The following is a 19477-nucleotide window of genomic DNA, read 5'->3' as shown; positions in this document are numbered from 1 at the left end:
GATATTTCTAGTAAGACATGTTAAATGCTATGGTAACCTTTGCTGCTTCATAGGTTACTAAGCTTGGGCAAATGGTTTCTCTTTTTGGCCGACGTGTCCGTGTCATATGAAAATTTTTGTTTTTATTGTGGGGTAGAACTTTGGAATAATACCTTAGGTGCGGTACATTAGATTCGCCAATTAAATTCAGACACGTAGATGCATGGGATTTAATTTTCCTTGGGAAAAAAAAACATTTTTTGTATTTCATTGGTCAGCACAGTTATGTGTTTGAATTTAATTGGATAATATATTGCACTTAAGGTACTATATCTAAGCCTTTTCCTTTATTGTTTGTTTGTTCTGAAATATCAGGTTCTCTTCGAACATTTTTTGCCATCTCCTGTTACAGGTTGATTTTGCTCTGAAGTTTGGGTGGTTTTTCTTGTGTTACTGGGTAAGTACATTTATGTTTTGACTTTAATAGTCTTTCGGCATAGAAGATGTATTAGGATTGCCTCTACTCTGTTTTTCTCATTGCAGGTACACATTGTTGTTTTCATCTTAGCTGCAGTTGCTCCTCCCATTATTTTCAAGGGGAAATTTCTAGCTTAAGATTGCTTTTACAATGTTGCATTCAAGGGTGTTTGGTTCACCACATAATAGCTGATTTATACAGGAAGTAGGGAACAAAGATATATATAGTTGAAGTAGGGTATGAGTTAATACTATAATCTTCTGCTTTCAATTACTTTTGTGGATATCTTTGCATGGATATTGTGCTGAAGCCCTTTTTTTTCTTTGTTTTTTTGGTTAATTAAAAATGTTGGCAGAAGTTGTTAGACAATTATAGTTATGGCTGCTGTCGCTACTTTATTTTATAAGGGTGAGGTTGTGGGTTCAAGACCCACAGGGTGCGTGTGTAACTTACCAATTATAAGGAATTGTTTTACCTGCTATGCCAGTGTTTGCATATAGTAGAAAGCAACAGGAAGCCGGGGGTGAGGAGAGGGGGGAGGTAGGCTGCAAAGCTGTTCTGTCATATATATGATAGCACTTGGAAGTTCTGAGTTTAATATCAATTATTTCCTTCTGTAAACTGAAGCTCATGTTTGCATGGTGTGTTCCTGTGGACAGGTATTTTTCCAGCTGACTTGTTGAGCATTCATGCCTTGGTTGGGGTAACTTTTAGGCTTTTGTTACTCCATATTGATTTTGATGTTGAAATCAACTATGTGAGGTGCCCTTTACATCAAAGTGCTATTGAATCTGCTGTGCACTTATTCAAGGTGTGCCTTGTAGCACAGATAGTTTGGTCACAATCTGAATACCCGTTAAAATTCTGGATTTAAATGTGCAATCGACCTCTCAATGGGTATGCTCAATGCTAGCCAAGTTCTCAAAATACCTTCAGAAGAATCATGCAACTTTTTTTTTTGGCTGCTATTTGTTGTGAATGTTGAGAAATAAGCAAATAGATGGAGCCAAGCTAGGTAGTTACTACTAAGGTAAGGAGGGATAATAGAAAGGCTTTTGTTCCCCAAAAATGTTGTGGGAAGGCTTTTGATTCCAATCTGGTGGCTTGGAACCCCCTCTACCTTGGATATTGAAGATCAAACTTTGATGTGGCAATAAGAAGCTCATAGGTAACATTGGCATAGTTTGTAGGGATCATAAATCTTAGGTGTTGCAAATTTGGATTGACATAATTGATCTTGGATAACCTTTATGGGCAAAAGATCAGACAGCTTTGTTTGCGGTCCAGAAACTGAAGGAAGAAGGCTACCCCATGGTTGTGCTAGAAGGGGATGCTCTAAATGTATTAGGCCTGATAAGCTACAATCAATGGAGATGTTAACTTTAGTTTTAGATTCATTTTTTCTGGCAGGCTTCCCATGTTGTTAGTTCGGGAAATTCCCTTCCTCTTTCTCTGACTTAGTGGACATCCTTCTGTAATCTGTGGGGAAGGATTCCTATCTCCTCAATCCCAGAGACCATTCTTGTTTCCTTCAAGAGGAGATGGAGACTCTTCCAATAGTGTTTGCTCTTGAATAAAATCATAATTATTCAGACGGGAAAAAAAAGAAGAAGCCTGATTTGCAACAATATAATATATTTTAAGGCTGCTGCAAAATTAAGCAATCAACTCACAAATATGACTATATGAGACCTCTTTTGTTGGGTTTATATAGAATAAAAAAAAAAAAAACCACCTCCCTGTTTGAGACCTCTTTTGTTGGGCTTATAAAAATCTGGCAATTCTTGTTTTCCTCCTTTGCAAGATTTTAGAAAGATGGAGTCAAATTAAAGAGGGGTAAAATTAAAATTGTTATACGTAGTTGCCAAGTTGGGTCATACCTATTTGGGAGAGATGATTAGCAAGTAGTCTTAATCCCAAGTTTATATTTTTAAGAGAGATTGATTTTCGGACCTAATGTACAAGGATGTTTCCACTTTTGGAAGAGATAATAGCAAGTAGTCTTAATCCCAAGTTTATATTTTTAAGAGAGATTGATTTTCGGACTTGAACTCACAACACATTGGGTAACTTTCCATCTCACTAGAATCTGACCTCTCATTCTCTATTATAAATGTGCATTTCTTAGTTTACTAACCATATGAAATTAAAGTTTGAATTGTGTTTGGTCCTACAACTAGCAATTCCCTATGATTGCAGAAATAAAGGACAGTAGGTAATCTGTTGGGAAATCAGAAATATGCATGACTTTGAACTGGAATTCACGGTTAACCAGAACACAAAAGTTACAGTGGGGTCTGAAGTGTAAAAATGTACACTAGGCGATCAAAGTAACTTTTATCTTAATCATCTTAAATATCATCCTATGTAATCAGGCTGACAATTTGGGTATTTTACCTAGGATGATATCTTCACAACAAAGAAATAGATGGTTTACAACATTACATATGTCTCAAGAATGACAATTTTGCTTTGCACTCATTTCAAAGCTAAATTTGTTGAAGAAGTGTTTTGTAGCTGTTATGGCGTTTTGTACTCGTTACCTTTGTATCTTGTAGAGATTGTTAAAATTGAGATATTATATGTAGGCTCGGTTGGGGAACTTCAAGATTCGTCCCTAAGGGCACAAATTTTAGTAGAAGAGACTTTTGTATGTGTGGTGTGTGTATATATATATATATATATATATTCCATCATAATTTTCCATCATTTTTTCTTACTGACCAAATAGAGGTTTAAAAAAAACCCCCCAAAATAAGTGCTTTCAAACCCGTGAAAATGAATGATACCCATAAATGCCTCCTTCCTTTTTCATAATCTCATATGGATCTATACTTTCATCACTCATAACTAGTTATGTGACGAATTGTAACCAAAGTTGTGTAAAATCATGTGGTCCTAAGAGCAACTGCATTAGTTGATGCAAAGTCTTGCAAAATAGAAAAAGTTGCTCATTTTACACATTTTGAGCAAAAAAAACACCCACATTGGTGGGGTGTAAAATTGTGCATTTATGCACAATTGCTACAGTAACATTGCTCTCCAAAAAGTATAGAAATTCACACATTTGCATGCCGCAGCACACACAAGCACAAATAAAACATAAAGGGGCAGGTTGAGAAGCAGGTAAGGATTTCATTTTACCTAGTTTTCCAGAGGGTTTTAACACAATTCAGGTTGTAAAAAGGAGTCATTGCAAAAGTAATGATACCATCGCCTTTTCCAGAAAATGAAAATCATTTTTCTAATTAATAAGGGCACGAGAGATAAGAAGATTCATATGGATTCATTTTAACTCATATGCAATAAAGAAAAAGAGGCAGGGGGGGTCAATAACAATAACAGAAAACAAGAAATCAATTTACAATAACAAAATTGAATGATTCAGTTTGATGTAGTTTGAGATGCGTGTAATTGGATCATATGTGTCTTGTCCTCCCACTAATGCCATAACAAGATCTTACCGATTGATCTAATAGTAGAACCTATGCAATATTATCTCAAGGGTCCACTAAACCATTCAGGTAAAAAAAGAGATTAACCACCTTCTCATAATGCCCAAAGATGAACATTCAACTGTGGCTCTCCCTGCTGGTAGCTAGTGTGAGGTCTGCAATTGCATTGCATCCATGGTTATTAAGATTTATGCTTCACGTCTGTATCTTTTGGGAGGGATAATGCAAGGACAATTCCAACTGTTTGACCAACTCTGTTCATCAGCCTCAAATGTGTAATTTAAATCCCCATTTTTCTTCTCATCACACAATATTCTCCACACTAGTACTACTTTTTCCAGGAACAACAAAACTACCCATGTCAAGATGAGAACCAAAGTTTCTATTACTTTCAATCCAGCTCCTACCTGGCATCTTTTTAACCCCTCTATTTTCCATCAACCTCCTAATTTCCAAGGCATCATTCCATCGTCCAACTGCTCTATAAACATTAGCCAAAAGAACATAACTCAAGTGGTAGTCAGGTTCCAATTCCATCATCTTCTTAGCAATTCGCTCTGCAGTAATTGAGTTTGTACAGGTGGTGCAAGCACCAAGAAGAACTGCCCAAAGTGATGAATCACTTTTACAATCTGCATTTTCTATCAAATTTTCAGCTTCTTCAAGTAGCCCAGCACGGCCTAGAAGATCAACCATGCAGTTATAATGCTCTGTTCCAGCTTTAATTCCATAGTCCTTTGTCATTGAGATAAAGTATTTTCGTCCTTGATCAACCAAGCCTGTATGACTACAAGCAAAAATAACCCCGATAAAAGTAATATAATCAGGCTTTATCCCCTCCTTAATCATCTCATCAAATATTCCAAGAGCTTCTTCACCTTTTCCATTTTGAGCAAACCCGCAAATCATTGAGTTCCAAGTTATCAAATTTCTAACTTGCATTTGCATGAAAATTGTATAAGCAAAACTAACACAACCACATTTTGCATAAAGACAAACTAAAGCTGATTCTACAATTACATCCCTCCAACCACCCCTTTTCACATACTGGCAATGAACTTCTTTCCCTTGTCTTACTGCTGCCAAACCTGCACATGCACGAAGAACAGTTCCAAAACAGTACAGATCAGCCTCCTCCATTTCTCTAAATAGTTCAATAACAGATTCAAAGTCTCCATTTTGACAGTATACTCCAAGCAATGCAGACCAAGAAACTGAATTCCTTCTGGGCATCCTATCAAAAACACGCCGAGATTCATCTACTGACCCACATTTTCCATACATATCTAAAAGGCTGCTCTCAACAACCACATTTCCACGAAGTCCAGAAGTGACAACCTTAGCATGCACTTCTTTACCTTGCTTCAACCTACCTAAATTACCACAAGCAGCCAACACTGTCCCCAATGTAAATTCATCTGGGATCAACCCATGATTTCTTTGCATCACATAAAAGAATCCCAAAGCTTCCTCAAACAAACCATTCCTTGTGAATGCTGAAATGACCGATGTCCAACAAATAGCATCCGGTTCAGGCAACTCATCAAACAACTGGCGTGCATCCCCGGACTCATAATTCCTACCATACATGTCAATCAAAGCACTAGAAATAACATGATTCGAATCGAACCCATGTCTCATAACCACCCCATGAAAGCACCAACCTAGCCTTAAATCCCCAAGCTCTGAACACGCCTTGATCACCGCAGATAAAGTGAACCCATTTGGCTCAATCCCAAATGCCAACATTTCCCAAAACAACTCAAGAGAATTCCTAGGCTTCCCCGACCGAACATACCCCGAAATCATCGAGGTCCAAGATATCACGTCCTTAATAAAAAGACCATCAAACACTCTCCGGGTCTGCGAAAAATCACGACCCAATTTAAAATAAAGAGAAAGTAAGCTATTCCCGACGAAACGGTCAGTCTCAAGACCGGACTTAACAACATGGGCATGGATTTGAAGGCCATGATTGAAAGAAACGACTTTGATACAAGTTTGCAAGAGTGCAGCAAATACAATAGGTTTGACGGCAATATCGGCGGAAATAGTGGAGTTTAGGAGTCGAAGCGCATCGGAGAGTGAGCCGAGCTTGCAGAGAGAGAGGATTTGGGATTGTTTGGTAGATGGGGTTTTGGGATTTTGGAGATTGAGGGTGAGAGAGCTGCAGTGGCGCTTGAAGAAGAAGAAGAAGAAGAGCTTCATCAAAATATCACTATTGAGAAGTGAGAAGAGTAGAGTGAGGAAAACTGAAGGAACTGTTTTTTGAACATTTAACGTTGGGGAAGTTGGTGGTTGAAGTTGCCCGCCTTATTTCAAAAACATATCGCATTTGATTTTCGACAAATTGGGCCAATTCTACTCCCCTAGATGGCTTGTCCACGAGTTTGATTGACCCACTTTTGATTTCTCTCTCCGTTTTTTTTTTGAAGAATTTGGTTTGATTTCTCTCTTATGTTTTATACTTGGGGTAAACATGGGAGTTCATGAGAAAGCTTGTGAGTAATCCATATTTATATCTATATATTACTAAAAGCTAGCATTTAATGTTTCTACGCCTACATTGAATTACGTTAGGAGCTATGTCATTCTCATCATTTTTTCTAAATTTATTCTACAATTTTAAAATAGTTTTTCTCAATTTTAAAATACTAATAAAATCAAAATTATTTCCAACCTATTTCCACCATAAAACCCACTTCTTTTAAATTTAATTCCACCAGCCCACTTCTTCTGAATTTAATTCTAACTTAAAGCCCAAACTCAAGCCTTCTAAATTAAAAACCCTTAGAAACCTATGGTTACAACCTCTTGATTTCCTTCCCTTTTGTTTCTCATGTGTTCCTTCCCCTTCCCACCTTCTAATGACAGAATCCTCACGTCCCTTTTATTTCTCACGTGTTGCTTTCCCTTCCCCACCTTCTAACAGCAGTTTCTTTGTCTTCCTTACTCATTTCCTCACAGTATATAAATATTGACAGAAGTTGGATGCTTCAATTCAGGTATCTCTAAATCCTAGTCTGTTTTTTGCTCTATTCTTTTTGCTTGATTGCTTGATGTTTTTTATTCCCTTCTCAAATTTTGTTACTGTCTGCTGCCTCTTGAGTGTGGTGATGCGACTCAGATTAGTTTGTGTTGTCTGTGCAAAATAAGGCAATATTGTTGCGGCTGAAACAATTTTCTGTGTGTTTATTACAATGCCAAATATTGTAGCAGATCTCCTCTGTGTATGTATTTAAATTTAAACAAATTGTATCAAATATCTGATCTCAATGTTGATTGGAGTTTATTTTTTGTTGGATGTGTTATGGGATGTAGCAATTCTTATATTTCAGTTTGGGAAGTTTTTTAATTTGAAGTTTTCTTGATGTTAAATACCATCTCGGATCTATGAATGCTTTAGTTTTGTTAAAAAAAAAGAAGGTTACTTGTTGATAAGTTAATTAAGAGCTGCAGTGTGTAACATTGCCTAGTATCTCATTAACAAGACCCCAATATCAGTACCGACTTTGGCCTATACATGCTGAGGATTACCAAACAAAACGAACTAGATTCCAGAAAACTCCTGTGTAATCTAATCTCAATGTCGATTAGACCCGCTTTTGCACATGGGAACCTTACACTAACAAAGAAGATGCAATCAACTTTATCAATGCCAAAGTTATTCCTCACCCATGATTAAGGGCAATTTGCCTTAGTGGTCAACCCATTGGTGCCATTTTAGTGACCAAAAATTTAGACAATGATAAGTGTAGAGTTGAACTTGGCTATGTTTTGGGCTCCAAGTATTAATGCAGAGGGATTGCAACTAAAGCAGTTAAGCAGGTGGCTAATACTATATTTGCTGAATAACCACACTTGGAAAGGCTTGAAGCTATAGTTGATGCAGAAAATGTTGGCTCCCAAAGGGTGCTAGAGAAGGCTGGGTTCTAGAGGGAAGGTGTTCTAAGGAAGTATGTGATTTTGAAGGGGAAAACTAGAGACCTGGTGATGTTTAGTCTTCTTTTTTCTGATCCCAAGAGCTAACTATTTGTTCAAAGTTTTTGTTTTTGTTTTAATTTGTATGTGATTTATGAATCTTAAGCCACCCACTAGCAGAAAACATTGATTAAAATTCTATTCAAATGCTTTGAATGTTCTCTTTTGTCATGTAGAACATTCTTGAGATTATAAAAATTTGTATCCATAGCATATAATATATATATATATATATATATGTGTGTGTGTGTGTGTGTGTGTGCGCGCGCGCGCGTGCCCTACGCTCAATTAATGGGCCTACTGTATGATTGGGCTCACAATTATTAGTGGGTTACGAATGATTGTTTTCTAACAATCCTCGTGCGGGTGGGACCCGTTTGGATTATTCTTGATAGAGTTGGGACCCACTTTAGGAAGAAGAACTTAAATATTAGAACTCGTGATAGATGCCGAGTGATGCTCGGCAGTGATATCTCCCAAGGCACTATCGATGTATTCCGAGACGCATCTGAGCAATAGCGGCATTGAGGCTTGAACCGGCCTCGGCCTAACTTGTCGTGCAGTCCAAACTGATTGGTCCCATTGGTAATGGGCTTTTGACCGCACATTGTACAGCCTTGGGCCCAACAACAATGGGCCTGGGACCACACACCATACAATATATAAATATATATTTTAAAATGTTATTCCTACTACAATCTTTCTATAAGATAGCAGTAGATTAATTGTAAACATAGAAAATTAGTTCAGTGCTAGGCCATCTAGCATATAAAATTTGTACTGGTTGAAGTACATGATACATTTACCATATAATAAAATGCACATATAATTGAGGATTTAATTTAATTGAGGAACCGTGTGTTTATGGTATTACACTGTATAATGGCACCCAAAATTAGCTCTCTTGGCCTCCCTCTACCCTTCTTTAAAAGGGGAATATCAATGCCTTCTACGGAACTGGAAGGGGATATTAATCTATTTTGCCATGACCATCATCAAAGTTAATAACTTTTTCTTCAGTAACTGAAATGGATATCGAAGATTATCCAGCTATTTCAAATTTATTAATAGTTGATTTATATATTGATACAACTTATGCAGCTTTTGTTTTTGAATAGCTCTCTTTTGGTTTCTACTTGCAATATTTAATGATTGGACTGTCATCAATACATATGTTGCAGGTGAACTTCTGTCTTCTCACATTCTCTACATTGCTTTAAACAACTAAAAAGCAAGCTTGTGGTTGTATGGCACAGGTTTGTCAACATAAACATACGACTATTTTTTGAATAGGTTACATGTCCATAACTGTTATTTTACCATTAATTAATAAAAGTAACGGACAAGAGTTTTCTTAATTTCCTAGCAAGACTATGCCTGGCATCATGTGATCGGAAATACAACTTAATTAAGCAGTTGCTAGGAATGCTTACGTGTAGTTTCTTTAAGGCTTGTGAGTAATTGTATTGAAATATACCTTTGGTTCCTAAACCTACCACCAAAATATCATGTTCATTTTCAATGAATCTTTTGCATCTAATTATTCCTTATATCTTTCAAAATCAATCGTTTTATTATGTGGAATGAGTGAAGTTGTTGATATATCCCTTTGTTATTGGAAAATATTGTTGAAATGTTTAACCTTAAAAAAATAATAAATTTATCAGTTAAACACATACACACACGCACACATGTATATTGTAAGAGCACGATTTAGTACCGAACCAAGACAGTATCCGGTTCGTACGTGAAGGGCCCAGACAATATGATTTTTAGAGCGTGGGTGTAAAGAACTAGGCTAACTGTAATCTAACCTCCCAAGACTCAATTTCATGAACGTTCAAGGTTTTTCAGTTGATATTCCGGATATTCCCCCTTAGTGACTAATACCAATCCTTCTTTCTCTTCTCCCTTTTTTCTCTCTACTTTCCGTCTCTTGTTCTTTTTTTCTTTTTTTTCTGTCCGATCCCCTTTTTCATGTTCTTCCTTTAGTTTATATATCTCCCTTTGCGCTCCATCCTCGCCGCACACGTGTAGGTTGGGTTCGGAGGATTTCTTTCTGTCCCATCTGGCACCTCCTGGAACTTCCTATAGGCAGCTGTAAGGCTGCTTCCCCACTGTTCAGGTATCACCTCCACATTAATGCGGCCAGAGAGTTGGTTGAGAGGTCATTAATGCGGAGGTAGCTGTAGCTTCAGATATTTGTTTGCCTTATCTCTTTCATCTTTAGTCGGCTACTCTACCCTTTGAGATGACTGAATTCTGAGATCTGATCGCAACGAGACCACGTCCTGATCGTTCTCGGACGCGATCGTCCTCGGACGCGTTCTGCCGAGGACCATGGTGTCCTCGGACGGGTATATGGCCTCCGATGGGCCACTGGCCCAACAATCCTGAACCCATTCTGAATCCTATGGGCCTATTAGTCGAACGATCCCCACAATAGCCCCTCAAAATCCTACTTTTCGACTCTTCAGGAGAAAAGGTGGATTTTGACGTCATAAGCCTGCACCTGTGCGCGTTTTGGGGCATGCCCCTGACGCTTCAGCACTCCGGTTTTGGTAGCATTAAATTCTGACAACTCCCTTGTCTCCCACGTTCGACGGTGAGATCCAAATCTAACGGTAGGGGGCTTCTCTTGTTTTGTGAGCGGGAATTTTACCGCTCACAACCTTCACATGACTATAAAGGCGCTCCCAAATTGAACCTGCACCTTGTCCTTAATGGTTACGTGGTTCCAGAGTTTATACATTGAATCTGCCTTCTTCCAGTCTTCACTGTTCTCCTGGCGACTACAAATAATCATACGTTGTCCGAGGTCCTTCTTTTGAACCTGTAAGTCCTCTTGAAGCTTTTGCCATTGTTTTTCTACACCAAAAAGTTTTTTCTCTACTAAGTCTCTTTAGAAAAATGGGGAAACAGAGGAATCCCTTTCGGCGTCTCGTTGACTCCGAGGAGGGTATTAGAAACTTCCGCTCTAAGTACAATATCCCACCTACGGTAGGGATGAGGTATGCAGCCCAAGGGGAGTGGGTTGACGCCAGGCAAACTGGGGAGGTGGTTATCCCCATGATCGCCTTTATTGAAGGCGGGATGACCATCCCCATGGGCAGTATCACTAGGGGTTATCTTAATTTCTTTAGGCTATCCCCCACCCAATGCGCTCCCAATATGTTTAGGGTTCTGGGGAGTATAGACGCTTTGAATCAGAGAATGGATCTAAACCTATCCCATCACGACGTGAATTGGGTATACAGCCTTCACCGCTTAGCTGACCAGGATTATTATCTCAAGTCGAGATATCCTGCAGTGAGGCTAATTCAGTGCCTCCCTACTTCAAATAAGTACTTAAAGGAGGATTTCCTTATTTTTTCTGGGGAATGGCATGATGGTCTACCTTGCCCGACAGTAGAAGGAACACCAGGTGGGTGCAAAGTTACAGACCTATGCCACTTAGCTCGTGAACACATTTTTCTTACCTTTATTATTTTCGGGTTTTGCAAATTTAACTTTAAAATTAATGGTTTTGCAGATAGACGCTACACGAAGCCCAATCTCAGATTAGTCAATAAAGCGAGCCTAGACAGATTATTGAAAGCCGAAATATACGTGAACGAGGCTGATGGTCAGCTACGGGCAGCACATTTAATTCTTGGCTACACCCCCCTTTCTTTTGGCTTTCAGGCGCCGAAGTACGTGATTAGGGCACGCGATCCTCGGCTTCGCCGTATCAGTGTTGCCTACGAAGGGTTCGTTGTTCCAGAGGGTATCCCACTTCCCAAACACACACCTCTCACAGAGCCTCTTTCCGTGGCCAGCGTCTCGGCGGGGCCTTCTTTACCCTCATCTTCGTTCAAGAAAAAGGGAACCAATAGAAAAAGGAAAAGGGGAAAAAACAAGGAAATCGTTGTAACAGTGTCTGAATCCACGGACGACTTAGAGATTCTCGATCAGCCCACAAGCCCCGAGGAAAGTTCTGACGAGATGGGGGTACACAGGAAACCCCAGAAAAGTTTAATGGAGCTGATGGAAGGTCAACAGGGAGAGGCTGCACCTGCCCAGGCAGTACCATCCCTGGTTTCATCTCTTCCAGCCAGGTCTCCTCCTACAGTTCCTCGCCACCCTCCTCAATATTCTCCGCAACCAACGCCGACCAGTGCTGCCGAGCAAGAAAAGCGCAGAGAACAGAAGGGTAAGGAGGTGATAGATGCAAGTAAATCTCACCCCACTCGAGAGGAGGATGTCCAACGAGCTGCAAAGCAGCAGAAAACTAGGCACGCCGCTACGCGGGGTCAAGAGAAATCCGATTCCCCACGCCCCGATTCACAGGCGTGGCTGCCAGCTCCTATGCTCGGTGGGGAGCCCCTGCGAGACGATGCCTCTATAAGGGACTTCAACGGCGGCATTGGGTGTCATGTAGCCTCGGCCATAGAGGAGGCCTTATTGCTCCCAAAGGATATGGCTGAGATAAAGAAGGTGCGGAAGAATCAACTCATCCTTGACAATAAACGATATTTGGGCATGGTGAGATACCGTTTTTTACACTGTTTCATTGTGCGACTGTTGCTTACTAATGCGCATTTTTCATTAGCTAGGACGCTAATTCACACCCCGTTTCTTACAGATCATCCAAAATACTTTCAAGCTCGACGAGATGCTCAATGCTTGCTCCAACCAGCTAGATGGTGAAAGGAAAAGAAGGGCAACGGCTGTACAAACCTTGTCCAAATCTGAACAGGATTTAATCGCCGCAAGGAAAAAACTACAGGTCGAAGAAGAAGCTCGCAAGAATGCTGAATTGACATCAGAAGGTTACCGGAAGCAGACCGAGAACAAGCAAAGCTTCTGCGCGAAGCGAATGCCGAGCTGAAGAAGACTCAGGAGCAAGTTCTTGTTCTTAAGAAGCATCTGGAAGAGACTCAGAAGCTAAGGGAGAAAGCTGAAAAGCTCAAAGAACAAGCCGAGAAAGCGAAAATCAAGTCCGAACAGGCGATGAATGAAGCCGAGCAGAGGGGCTATGAACTTGGGATAGCTGAAACTGAGAAGGCCCTCAGAGCCGAAGTTCCGGAGGTGTGCCGCATCTTCTGCGCGAGAACCTGGAGTGAGGCTCTAGACCGTGCTGGGGTCGAAGCTTCATCGGAACTACGTAAGCCAGAGAACGTATATTACCCCGAAGCGATACGCTCTTCAGCGCCTCAATCGTACCAGGCTGATACCCCTTCCCCAGCTATTAACCCTAACGAGGAGGCTCTGCCTCGCAATTCCCCTCCAGGAGCTTCCCCCAACAAACCCACCACTGCTTCAAAGGCAGAGACGGTCTCACAAGGTTTTCAACAAGAATTGGACTCCACAGTTCAATCAACTGGGGACATTACCAAAAAGTAAAAAAGTAGAAACTGTTTTGTAACTTTGACTAGACATTTAATAGAGTACTTTCTCGTTTAGCTTCTTATCATTCTGATGACCCTAAGTTATCTTCACCCGTACTTACTTTGTCGTCGTAATTTTGTATGGGTCTATCCCAATCACCTTTTTCATTATACGCCAACCGTGCATTCGGGGCTTTCTCTTTCTGACTCTTTAATGAATATTCATAGGGCATTATTTTCACCAAGTTTATGATTTAGAAAGCTCATCACCGCTCTATTTGTCATTTAATAATTCGATACACCACTTAGCAGGTCAATTTCTACCGAGTTTACGGTCTGAGGACTTGACATGACCTAGTTTCTGTTCAACAGTTCAGTATGAATGATAGGATGTTAATTTCCACTAAGTTTGCGATCTGAGGACCTGGCATAACTTAGTTTCTGTTTAACAATTCAGTATGAATGATAGGATGTTAATTTCCACTAAGTTTGCGATCTGAGGACCTGGCATAACTTAGTTTCTGTTTAACAATTCAGTATGAATGATAGGATGTTAATTTCCACTAAGTTTGCGATCCGAGGATCTAGCATAACTTAATTTCTGTTTAACAATTCAGTATGTTAGGATGTTAATTTCCACTGAGTTTGCGATCCGAGGACCTGGCATAACTCAGTTTCTGTTTAACAATTCAGTATGATAGGATGTTAATTTCCACTAAGTTTGCGATCCAAAGACCTGGCATAACTCAGTTTTTGTTTAACAATTCAGTATGATAGGATGTTAATTTCCACTAAGTTTGCGATCCGAGGACCTGGCATAACTCAGTTTCTGTTTAACAATTCAGTATGATATGACAAGATGCGAAATTTACAGGATGCATATTCGACGTAAGTTTAAAAGAGAAAATCTGAATTGAAACTTCTTTTACTAGTAATAATACCTTCTGAGATTATTTACATTCCAAGGATGGAGTATAGGTTTTTCATCTAGGTCTTCTAGATAGTAAGCCCCTATTCCTGCTACAGAAGTAATCCGGTATGGTCCCTCCCAATTGGGTCCCAATTTTCCCCAATTTGGATTCTTAGTGGCCCCCAGGACTTTTCTCAGCACCAGATCTCCTATGGCTAACGACCTCATCCTCACATTGCTATCGTAGCACTGCTTGAGTTTGTGTTGGTAGTAAGCTAGCCGTACCATCGCGCTCTCCCTTCGTTCTTCAATCAGGTCTAGACTTTTTTCCAACATTGCATCATTGTTGCTAGAAGAGAATGCACTGGTCTTTAATGTCGGAAATCCAGTTTCCAGGGGAATAACGGCCTCGGCCCCATAGGTCATGGAAAAGGGAGTTTCTCCCGTCGAACGTCGGGGTGTTGTTCGATACGTCCAAAGCACATGTGGTAGTTCTTCCACCCATTTTCCTTTCGCGTCGTCTAGTCTCTTCTTGAGCCCATTTACAATGACCTTGTTAACAGCTTCAGCCTGCCCATTGCCTTGCGGATAAGCTGGAGTGGAATATCTGTTTCTTATTCCCAGTTCTGAACAGTATTTCCTAAAGGCATTGCTATCGAACTGGAGCCCATTGTCCGAAACAAGAGCTCGTGGGATTCCAAATCGCGTAACAATGTTCTTCCAGACAAACTTCTTCACATCTACGTCCCGGATGTTCGCCAAGGGTTCAGCTTCAACCCATTTAGTAAAGTAGTCTGTGCCGACCAGCAGGTACTTCTTATTTCCTATAGCTTTAGGAAAAGGGCCGACAATGTCCAGTCCCCATTGTGCAAAGGGCCAAGGGCTCGAAAGAGGGTTAAGAACTCCTCCGGGTTGGTGGATATTCGGAGCATATCTTTGACACTGATCGCATTTCTTAACGTACTCCTGCGCTTCTTTCTGCATATTCGGCTACCAATAACCTTGCGTTAGTGCTCGGCATGACAGGGACCTTCCTTTGGTATGGCTTCCACAAATGCCCTAATGCAACTCTTCCAAGATTGATTCTGCGGTCTCAGGAGGCACGCAGAGCAAGTATGGCCCAGAGAAGGACCGTCTATATAGCTTTTTATCCTCAGATAACCAGTACCGAGGTGCTCTCCTTCGTATTTTCTCAGCTTCCACCTTATCCTCGGGCAACACGTCATTGTCGAGAAATTTTAATATAGGGTCAATCCAGCATGGCGTCAGACTAGCTTGACGAATTTGGCAAACTTCCTTTTCTGGGGAAGCGGGAGTATGCAAGTCTTCGACAATAATTACCCGAGGGAAATTTCGTATTGAGGAGGTGGCAAGGGTCGCTAAGGAGTCTGCGTGGGTATTTTCACCTCGTGGAATGTGTAATACGTCAAAAGATTCGAACTCTGTTCGCATATGCCTAACCCGGTCCAGATACCCTTGCATCCTTGGGTCTCTGGCTTCCAACTCTCCAGTCACCTGGCCAACGACCAGCTTTGAGTCCGAGAACAGTTTCACCGCCTTTCCGCCCATTTTATGGACCATGCTCATTCCCATTATCAGAGCTTCGTACTCTGATTCATTGTTATTGGCTGAGAACCCTAGTCTCAGCGACTTCTCGATGATGACCTCTTCGGGAGATATCAGAATCAATCCCAATCCAGCTCCCCGTTGGTTTGCGGCCCCATCCACGTATACCTTCCATACCGGCCCTCCTGGTGCGGATATTACGCCAACCGATTTTTCATCCATGTGATCTTGATTCCTACTAACTTCCTCAGGGCATTCAGCGAATTCAGCTACCAGATCGGCAAGAACTTGACCCTTCACAGAGGTGCGGGGCATGTATTTGATGTCAAAAGCACCCAGAATCGTTCCCCACTTGGCAACTCTGCCGGTATAGTCAGCACTTCTAAGTATGGATTTGAGAGGCAATTGGGTCAAGACAACTACAGTGTGAGCTTGAAAATAGTACGGAAGTTTACGTGTTGCATGAACGACTGCTAGTATGGCCTTCTCTAACGACAGATATCTCCCCTCGGCTTCATGGAGGGATTTACTCACATAATAAACCGGCCTCTGGACGCCACTGTCTTCTCGTATCAAGACGAAACTGACTGCGTGAGGAGCTACCGCCAGATAGGCATACAACACCTCATCCACTTCAAGGCTAGACATGATAGGCGGTTTGGATAAATAGTCTTTCAACTGCTGGAATGCCTCAGTGCACTCCTCGGTCCATTCGAATTCCTGCCACTTATGTAACAGACGGAAAAAAGGACGACACCTTTCAGCCGATCTGGAGATGAACCGGTTCAACGCAGCAGTCATCCCCGTCAACCTCTGGACTTCCTTTGGATTTCAAGGCGCTTGCAAATCGTTAATGGCCCTAATCTGATCTGGATTCACCTCAATTCCCCTATGGGTCACCATGTACCCCAAGAATTTCCCGGAACCTACACCAAAGGAACACTTCGAAGCATTCAGGCGCAACTTATGCTCTCTTAATATCCCGAAGATGCTAGTGAGGTCCTCCACATGTTCAGTCACTACCTTGCTCTTCACCACCATGTCATCAATATAAACTTCAATACTTCTGCCCAGCTGTGGCTCAAACATTTTCGTCATCATGCGTTGGTAGGTAGACCCAGCGTTTTTGAGACCGAAGGGCATCACCTTGTAATGGTAGTTCCCAATCGGGGTCACGAAAGCGGTTTTTTCCTGATCATCAACGGCCAGCGGTATTTGGTGATATCCTTGAAAGGCATCCAAGAAACTCATCTTAGGGTGGCCCACGGTTGCATCCACCAACTGGTCAATCTTGGGCATAGGAAACGGGTCTTTAGGGCAGGCCTTATTAAGATCGGTGAAATCAACGCACACTCGCCACTTCCCTATTTTCTTCTTTACTACCACCGTATTGGCCAGCCACTGGGGATAAAAAACTTCTTTAATAGCCCCAGCCTGTTTTAGCTTGGCGACTTCACTTCTAACTGCCTCGGCATGCTCTTTCGATGGTCGCCGAGGGATTTGTCTCCTAGGGGGAATGGCAGGGTTCACGTTGAGCCGGTGGCAAATGAAACTTGGGTCTACTCCTGGGGCTTCATACGGGTCCCATGCAAAGACGTCCACATTGGCTCGGAGGAACTCCAACAAACTCGCTTTCTCTTGCAGAGGCAGCTTAGCCCCAACCCGGAAGAATTTTTCTGGATCATTAGCGACAATCACCTTTTCCAGATCTTCACACTCCACTCCATTGGTTAGTATGTCTAAACCCGACGCTGGGGGCTTTAATTGCTATGACTCATTATCGGCTGTAGCCGAGGTTTCTGCCTCTGGCCGATGCTGAATGGCCGCTACTTGGCATTGCCGAGCAGCCGCTTGGTTCCCTACTATCTCCAACACTTGGTCTCCGGATGGATACTTCACCTTCTGATGTAGGGTGGACGAAACCGCTTTGAGTGCGTGAAGCCAAGGTCTGCCCAAGATGACCGTATATGGAGAATAAACATCTACGACAATAAAATCCACCTCCACCACCTCCGTGCCTGACTGTACGGGCAACCTGATTAGCCCCATAGGAATGACCAATCTCCCCTCAAAACTGACTAGAGGGGAATTATAGGTCGTCAAGTCCCCCGGTTTCAAACCTAGCCCCTTGTACAAATCCGGATACATCACATCCACTGCGCTCCCCTGATCAATCATCACTCTTCGGACATCGTACCCACCAATCCTCAGCGTGACCACCAAGGCATCCTCATGGGGTTGTATAGTTCCAATCAAATCCTCATCTGAAAAACCCAAAACCAAAGGGACACGCCTCTTGGCTCTCTTCGATGCTTGAGAACGATCCTCGGCAGGGAACCGGGACACCGACGACACTCTTGTGGGGCAAGAGCCAGTCCTTCCCGGGGCCGCAAAGATGACATTGATCGTTCCCCGGGGTAGCCTTGATGAGGCATCCCCCCGCACCTCAGAACTTGCCTGGCTCGCCCTTCCGCTGGAATGGTGCAAGAATTGCTTTAATTTGCCTTCTCGGACCAACTGCTCCAAATGGTCCCATAAATTCCTACAATTGTCTGTCGTGTGACCATGGTCTTGTTGGTAATGACAATACAAACTCGGGTTGCGCTTTGTAGGCTCTCCCGCCATCCTGTTCGGCCATCTGAAGAATGGCTCATCCTTTATCTTCTCCAAGACCTGTTGAACAGGCTCCCGAAACACTGCATTAACGGCCTGGGCATCCGCCGAGGCCGACTGCCCAGCGAAGTCCCTCCTTGGTCGATTATTATTATAACGATCCGACCTGAAATCCCTTCTCTCCTAGGGGATCACTTTGGCCTTTCCCTTCCCCTGATGTTGATCCTCCTCTATTCTCTTGTACTTCTCTATTCTGTCCATCAGCTGGCGCACACTGGTGACAGGTTTGCCCGTCAAAGATTTCCTCAAGTCGTAGTCAGCTGGGAGACCGGCTTTGAAAGTGGTTATAGACACAGCGTCATTCTTCCCCCCTATCTCATTAAACATTTCCCAGTACCTGTCCGAGTAGCTCTTGAGAGTCTCACCCTCTCGCATAGACAAAGTCAACAAGGAGCCCAGAGGCAAGGGAGTTCTGCTGCATGTAATAAAGCGAGCGCCAAAAGCCTGGGTCAGTGCTTTGAAGGATCCCACAGAATTGGCCCTTAAGCCATTGAACCACCTCATCGCCGTTGGACCCAAACTTGATGGAAAAATCTTGCACATCAAAGCATCATCCCTTGAATGAATAGCCATTTTCTGGCTGTAATAACTTACATGTTCCACCGGATCCGAATGGCCATCATACAGAGAGAACGTAGGTTGATTAAACCGCCGAGGATGGGTGGCATCATCTATGCTTCTTGTAAATGGTGATTTGGAAATCTGACTCAATGCTTTGTTCATCGCATCGTTTCCCAAGCCCCTGCTAGTGGGACTTTTACGCCTACGCCTATGACGACGCTCCTCTTCGTAGGAGAAAGTTTCGCTTTGCGGAGTCCTCGACCTCCGCCTGTAACTAGTTTCATCCGACTCCCCGGATAATAGTTCAAAGCGAAGTGGTGAACGTTCCCGTCGTGCATGGCGCAACTCTCTCTTCAAGTCCGCAATCTCACGTTGCAAATCCCCATCATGCTTCACGTGGGAAACGTGACTCTTCCCGCGTGTACGGGTTCTCGTGGTGTGAGTAGTATGTATACTCCCCTCCTGGACTTCCCTCTGTTCGGGACCTCTTCGAGGACCACCGTGC

The 19477-nt window shown here is 42.3% G+C and overlaps 2 protein-coding genes across 2 annotated transcripts; one reads left to right on the top strand and one right to left on the bottom strand.

The window, feature by feature from the left end:
* Positions 1-3730: 3730 nt before the first annotated feature.
* On the bottom strand, positions 3731-6251 carry LOC115954951 (pentatricopeptide repeat-containing protein At1g03540). Its single transcript, XM_031072965.1, has one exon. It carries the CDS (start codon positions 6118-6120, stop codon positions 4216-4218), a length of 1905 nt encoding a protein of 634 aa, XP_030928825.1. The 5' UTR covers positions 6121-6251; the 3' UTR covers positions 3731-4215.
* Positions 6252-11910: 5659 nt separating this feature from the next.
* Positions 11911-13278, top strand: LOC115956829 (translation initiation factor IF-2-like). Its single transcript, XM_031075113.1, has 2 exons — positions 11911-12093; positions 12799-13278. The coding sequence occupies exons 1-2, from the start codon at positions 11911-11913 to the stop codon at positions 13276-13278; spliced, it is 663 nt and encodes a 220-aa protein (XP_030930973.1).
* The last annotated feature ends 6199 nt before the right edge of the window (positions 13279-19477 follow it).

Source organism: Quercus lobata, chromosome 8 (assembly GCF_001633185.2).
Source record: "Quercus lobata isolate SW786 chromosome 8, ValleyOak3.0 Primary Assembly, whole genome shotgun sequence".
Lineage (NCBI taxonomy): Eukaryota > Viridiplantae > Streptophyta > Magnoliopsida > Fagales > Fagaceae > Quercus > Quercus lobata.
This window is presented reverse-complemented; position numbering and strand designations above follow the sequence as displayed.

Excerpts from the sequence above, each read along its gene's own strand:
- LOC115954951 (XM_031072965.1), bottom strand. The coding sequence starts at position 6,120 with ATGAAGCTCTTCTTCTTCTTCTTCTTCAAGCGCCACTGCAGCTCTCTC.
- LOC115956829 (XM_031075113.1), top strand. The coding sequence starts at position 11,911 with ATGGAGCTGATGGAAGGTCAACAGGGAGAGGCTGCACCTGCCCAGGCA. Across the intron at positions 12,094-12,798 it reads GAGAACAGAAGGGTAAGGAG|CATCTGGAAGAGACTCAGAA; the intron begins GTGATAGATGCA and ends GTTCTTAAGAAG.